Source organism: Mirounga angustirostris, unplaced genomic scaffold, assembly GCF_029215605.1.
Source record: "Mirounga angustirostris isolate CCGP_5_RB_7025 unplaced genomic scaffold, mMirAng1.0.hap1 SCAF_9, whole genome shotgun sequence".
Taxonomy (NCBI): Eukaryota; Metazoa; Chordata; class Mammalia; order Carnivora; family Phocidae; genus Mirounga; species Mirounga angustirostris.
In genome coordinates, this window is record NW_026991717.1 from 32,792,206 (window position 1) to 32,798,635 (window position 6,430).

At 57.7% G+C, this 6,430-nt stretch overlaps 1 protein-coding gene across 1 annotated transcript; it reads right to left on the reverse strand.

Annotated features, from left to right (window-relative positions):
- On the reverse strand, positions 1 to 3,121 carry ISLR (immunoglobulin superfamily containing leucine rich repeat). Its single transcript, XM_045899717.2, has 2 exons — positions 2,815 to 3,121; positions 1 to 2,016 (listed from the first exon to the last, which is right to left on the reverse strand). The coding sequence occupies exon 2, from the start codon at positions 2,006 to 2,008 to the stop codon at positions 728 to 730; it is 1,281 nt and encodes a 426-aa protein (XP_045755673.1). The 5' UTR covers positions 2,009 to 2,016; positions 2,815 to 3,121; the 3' UTR covers positions 1 to 727.
- Between the last annotated feature and the right edge of the window lie 3,309 nt (positions 3,122 to 6,430).

Consider the following 6,430-nt stretch of genomic DNA (forward strand, 5'->3'; position numbering starts at 1 on the left):
TGAGCATCAGAAATGCTGTTTATTTCTCGGCCGCCCCTGGGATGGCCAGCCTCTTTGGAGGGGCAGGCCACAGATGCACACTTGGAGAAAAGGCAGGACAGCTGTCCAGGGTGGAGGGGCACAGGGCGGGAAAAGATGCAGGCCATCCTGGATCCTCCCTGTCTGAGATGAGGGCACTGATTCCTGAGCCCCCAGATCATCAGAGAATACCAAGAGGCAGCAAGAGCTCAAGCAGGTCACCAAGAGCCCAGAGCCATGCCAACCACTGCCCCTAGACCCTATTCCTCCCCCCGTGCCCTGTCTGCTTCAGGGTCCCTCCCTGCCGAGCCCCCGGCCCCAGCCCCGTGCCCCCAGCCTTTGCCAGCTTGTCGGTCCCAGTGTCTGGAACGCCATCGGTGGGGCTTCACCCAGTTGGTTAGGGCATGGCCCTGACCAGGGGAGCAAGGGCAGGGTGGCTAGCAGCAATCAGCACCGTGGACGGTGAGTATGGAATCAGGTTCTGTTCTAGTCACTAGCTTTGAGCAAGTTTAGAAGTTGGGGGTGGTGAGTGTTCCAGAAGAGATGAGAAGGGAGGTAGGAAGACTCGAAGTCCCCCAAGCAGGCTTGGGAGTTGCCACCCTCAGCCCCCTGCGCCACTTACAAGGGACATCTGTGATGTCCGCGGGGGGTAGTCAGGGAGGCCCTGGCGTTGCTCCAGCCCGGCCCAGGGTGGGGGCGTAGGGGCAGGCTAGAAGGAAGTGAGGAAGATGAGGAGGAGGCTCTGGCCTAGCAGGAGCAGGCCGGGGGGTCGTTGCCCAGGGCCCCCTTCTCCCGCTGCTGCAGCCTCGGGGCCCCCAGCGCGGCTGAGGTAGATGATGACAACGTTGTCCTCCGGACCCGAGGGCTGCACCTCGTTGTCCACCGTGTAGCAGCCCTTCCCCTCGGCCGCTTTGCCGTGGAACCTGCGCCCCAGCACATCCTCGCCGCCCTCCCCAGGTGTGGCCAGCGCCACGTTCACCGAGCTCTCCGCACTGCCCAGCTCGTTGGTGGCCAGGCAGCTGTAGGTGCCCTCCTCCAGCTTGCCGAAGTCGGGGATGAGCAGGCTGCCGTTGGCAAAGGCCCGGAAGCGCGGCCGGCTGGCCGGGGCGCCGGGCAGGGCCCGCCCGTCGGCAGCCACGTTGGGGCTGGCGATCTCCACGGTGCCGCCCGGCGTCTGGATGTGCCAGTGAAGCTGGGGCGCCGGTTGCCCATCCACGTCGCAGTGGAGGGCCAGCACGAAGCCAGGCCGCAGCTCGGCGCCGTCCTGGCTGGGCTGGTAGGTGAGCTGCACGGAGGGCGCCGAGCAGGGCAGCGGCAGCAGGCGGCTCAGCGGTGTGCCCTTGAGCACGTGGGGCGACGCGCAGGTGATGTTGTCCTGCTCTGGGATGGACACGGCCGTGGTCAGGGCCCACGTCTTGAACCACACGATGCCGCAGGTGCAGTCGAAGGGGTTATCGTTGATCTGCAGGTGGGACAGCGCGGTGAGCGGCGCAAAGGTGCCCTCGGCCAGCGTGTGCAGGCGGTTGTGGTTGAGCTGCAGCGAGCGCAGGGTGCGGAGGCTGCGGAAGGCGTCCCGGGGGATGAAGGTCAGCTCGTTGCTGTCCATCTTGAGCAACTGGAGGGCACTGAGGTTGTGCAGGTCGCTCCAGGCAAAGTCAGAGATGAGGTTGTGGCTGAGGTCCAGGCTCTTGAGATTGCCCAGCGGGGCCAGGGCGCCGGCGGCCACCGCGCGGATCTCGTTGTGCGCCAGCCACAGCGACTGCAGGAGGGGCACCTCCCTGAAGGCCCCCTCTGGCAAGCTCGGCAGCCGGTTGGCTGACAGGCTCAGCGTGGTCACGTTGGCCGGGAAGCCGGGTGGCACGGCCTCCAGGTCGCGGTAGGCGCAGTCGGCGATCTGGAAGCCATACTTCTCCCCACAGTCGCAGGGCTCAGGACAGGCCTGCGCCAGGCCCAGGAGGACCGCCCAGCACAGCAGACGTAGCTCCTGCATCCTACCTCCTGCAGAGAAGGGCATGCCGCCAAGGTGACCCTAAGGACCCACGCAAGGCGCTCGTCCCTCTCAGGACCCCAGCCAGACAGGGCTCTTCCCCATCAGAAGGTCCTGCCCCACAGAATCCAGCTAAGACCCAGCACCACCTTAGCCCGCAGCCCATTCTACAGAAGGGGAAACCAAGGCCCCAAGAAGGGCCAGGACTTGCCCGAGGTCATGTAGCCAGAAGAGGCGAAGACGGGACGGAAGAGGACCCCAGCGCCTCCTCTGAGCAGAGAGCTCTCCCTGGCTCGGCCAGCTCCGAGCTGACTTTATGACTTGAAATCCGTTTTCAGCCGCCCCCTCCCCCAGCACTCCGCAGAACCTCCCTCCTGCCCTCCCACATCCTGGCCACAGTCCCTCCCACCGGAGCCCCCCATAGGTATGCTTTGCCCCAGCCCAGACAAGGCCCTTGTGCAGTGCACACCACCCCCATCCACCCCGTCCTCCCCCTCCTGCTCCTACGGGCTATGACCACGGCAGACACCAAACCCTTTCTACGGAGTCACACCCGTGGCCTGTTCTGTTCAAACCGCGCCAGGCAGCTGCCTAAATAAAGCCCGCCAGGACCTCTCAGCTGGCTTGCGCGAGGCCAGCGGCTCGGCCCAAATGCTGTTGGCATTTCCGGGGATGCAGTTGCTGGTGGGGCAGACGCCCTGTGCCCAGATCCAAACAAGGGATTGTCCCTAGCACCCCGAACCGACAGGAAAGTACCAGGCGGTCCAGCCCCTGTGCCCAGCAGGCCTCCCCCTTTCCCGCTGGCTTACCTTCAAACTACTCTTTCTTAGCCAAGTGGATCCTCTCCTAAGATGGAACCAAAGAGCAACAAAGGACAGAGTCAGCCCAGGACAGGCTGCAGGGCCCAGGATGCCCGAGGGAGGATGAGGAGGCTGGAGGAAGGGGCAGCCTGGTTCCTGTCCCACCGTCAAGTTGCTCGCCTGTGCCCGCCCTTCCCCGGACAGGGTGCCTGGGGCCCCGCTGAGAGGAGGCTGCAGGAAGGGAGCCCAGGCAGCCTGGACACTCCCTCCTTCTAGCAAAACAACTTCTTCTCTGCAGCAGCAAGGACCCGTGTTTCATAAGTGACACCAGAAACTTGAGGGGGAAAAGATGCCAATTTTTTTCTTTTTTTTCCCTCTCTCTCACTTTTAGCAGCTTCAACTTCCTTAAAGACACAGCACTAGCTGGATAGGACCCAATAGAAGATGGGGCTGGAAGGATTTTTATGGAGCGAAGAGTAAGAATCGAATCTCATGGAAGGTGGGAAACTTTTAACCGCACTTCAAACAAGAGAAAAGGGGAGGCGGGGGGGAAACTTCTCCAAGCTGGGGCCGTATGAGTGGTCATGTGTGCACATGTGTGTGACGTTTCGATGTGTGGATAAGTTTGTGTGTTTGTGCGGATGTAGGTGTGAGACCGTGTGTGTGAATTTGTGTGTTTGTGCGTGTTTGAATTGTGTTTGTGTAGGCGTGAGACTGTGTCTTTGGGTGTTGTCTCTGCGTTCGTCTGGGTAGATTGAGCCTGCGTGCGTATGTGGGGGGGGGGTCGGTGTGTAGAGTGTGTGTCTTTGTGTCCATGTGTCTGTGGGGGTGATGGTGTATTTCAATGAAAAGCTGAGAAGGCCAGAGTGTGTGAAAAGCCCGCTAGGCTCCAACACCTCAGTAAGAAACCAAGATGTTAGTTCTGTTTTTGTAAGAAAACACATCTTCCTCGTCTGTGTCAGGACGAGGCCTGGCGGCTCCGAGGCCTGGCGGCTCTCAACACATGTTGTCCAGAGAGGTCCCAAGGCACCCGGGCGGCAGACTCGGCTCCCCACTGCGCCGGGTGGGGAGGGATCAGGGAAGCCGGCAGAGGGGTGACAAGGTTCTGAACCCCATAGCAGGAAGCTCAGGACAGGACGGGCTCAGGCTTCAGTTTCCCTGGCTGGGATTCTGAGATACCCAGGCTCAGAGACAAAGTTCCATGACCCAGGACTGCCCACCTGACAGGCAGGGGTGAGGTTGAGGGCTGCACTCCTTCCAGAATATTCTCTCTGTGTCCTCCCACAGTGCTTGAAATCCCACCACTGGTGTTGCATGTCCTGGGGCGGGGGAGGGGGGCCGCACCGCTCTCTGGGCTGCACTGTTCCCACACTAACTGTGTGGAAGGGACATATGCCTCCAGGGTGAGGGTATCTGATCTTTCTCCCCACCCAGGAGGGCCCAGAGGAGTGGGAATGGGGAGGGGAAAGAGGCCCAAAACAAGAGAGCCAGAGGAGAAACCAAAAGATGGGAGAGTCCCCGAAAAGCACTTTGTAGACTATATAATTTTGCCCTCTACGCCATAAGCCTACTCATAACCCCTCAGCCCCTCTCCCAAAACCTTCCTCTCCTCCTGTCTGTACACCTGGCTGAATTCTGCTCAGGACTCAACTTACCCTCCTGGCAGGACCAAGACAAAGAGTATCGTCTTTGGCCAAAAGCATCCCCGGGGAGCCCTCATCGAAGCTCATCACACCCCCATTACCCTGTCACCAAGTGAGGCTGCAGAAGTCCTGGCAAGCACAGTGTGACCCCTGCAAAACATCCCAGTCTGATACCCAACTCAGAGAATATTCTCAAAGTCTGAGGTCCGTCCCACTGCAGGCGAAGCCTTGTCTGGCATCGTTGTTATTGTGCTGGAGAATTTGGGGGGATCCACTAGAGGCTGGATGCACACACATCCAGAGTTCAATATACCAGAGGGGAGAATCAGCAACCTCAGGGTCAGTCACGGAGGGTTTCCTGGTGGAGAGGCTTCACTGTGCTTTTGTTCAGCCCCTACACCACCTCACTCACACAAGGGCTGCGCCACCTCCAAGGTGCTCTAAGGAGCTCACGGTCTCCATCGGCCCAGAGTGTGAAGATCCTCCTCACCCTCAGATCCTCCTGCTGTGGTTGGAACCTTCTGGCATTTCAGGCTTCCATTAAACATCACCTCATTGGAGTAGCCCCTTCTGAGACCACTAACGCTGCTGAGACCCTCATTAATTGTCCTCATAGACCTCCTTGGTTTTTCTGCAGAGCTCTTACTGTCTTTCTTGATGACTCTTGTTTTCCTTGGAGTTAATTGTCTTTATCTGGATGTGGGGGAGGGGGCTTGGTTTTTTGTTTTTTATGCTTATCACTAATTCAATTGCCCACTCTCCCCCAGTTGGGTAAATATGAAGTACTCAACATAAGTAAACACAAAAAGTACTCTATCAGTTTTATCTTGCAGAATCTCTCCCTGAGCCTTCTGACCTGCTCCCATTCAGTTTATTTGGACGGTGGCTATGCCGTGGGCACAGGGGATGGCCCATCTCCATTGCTCAGGGGTCCATTACTCAGCTCTCGGGGCTGGGACCTCTTGCTTCCTGGATCCCACATCTTCCCCTTCTTAGCTTACACTTTTCCTTTGGCAGAACCCACCCTCCAGCACCTTTGAGTGTTCAGACAGACGGGCCTGTCTGAAGACTCTGGTGCCCGCCCCCCACCAGTGACAGTCGGGCTGGGTATAGAACTCCAGAGGGAGATCTCTTCCCCAGAATGTTAATGGGGGCCCTCCCTTTGAAGTCATCGCTTTGCTGTTGCTTCCAGGGCTGGTGTGGGGGGCTCCATGGCTGGTGGGGCATCGATTCCGTGTCCGCCACCTGGGATATGTCTTTCTGGAAACCTGTAGGACCTGCTCTCTCTCCATGAGCTGATAATCCGCCCTGCTGTGCCTTGCTGAGTTCCTACCATTTCAAATCGGAAATTCATGTTCTCCAGCTCTGGGAAGGTTTTTGATTCCCTCCTTTAAGATTTCCTGACCTCCATTTTGTCTGTTCTCTCTTTCTGGAACCCCAGTTAACGAGACGTGGTGCTTCCCAGAGGGACCCCTGACTTCCTGGTCCCTCCTTTGTCACATCTCTGTGCCTTCCTGCGCCTCTGTTACCATTCTACCTTTCTCATAGAGTGTTTGCTGTATACATGTTAAATTTCAAGGATTCCTTTTCATTTGCTGAATGTTCTCTTTAAAACATGCTGCACCCCGTTCTTGTTGCAGGGATACTATATTTGATTTCTGTGCATATAGTAATAGCTCTCCCGTTTTTCTGTTTAGGCTTCCTTCTGTCTGCATGGCCTGTTCCCTTGCTGGCTGGCTTGTTTGGGACTCTGTCTTTCCTATTGGAGCTTTCCTCAGTTACTTCACTCGGCAGAAATCTATTCCTACATGTTTAATGTGAGATTCCTCTGCTAGAGAAGAAGCCTGTTGAAGGCAGACATCTTGTCCTCCTGGTTTCTGTTAACCCCTGGCACAGAAAAGATGTTCAATAAATATTCCTTGACTTGATGAACAGGCGAATTGCATGGCCATCAAATGCCAGAAATGAAATACTGTAGAGGT

What these genes read in the sequence shown, in the direction of transcription:
- ISLR (XM_045899717.2), bottom strand. Translation starts at nt 2,008, where the DNA reads ATGCAGGAGCTACGTCTGCTGTGCTGGGCGGTCCTCCTGGGCCTGGCG.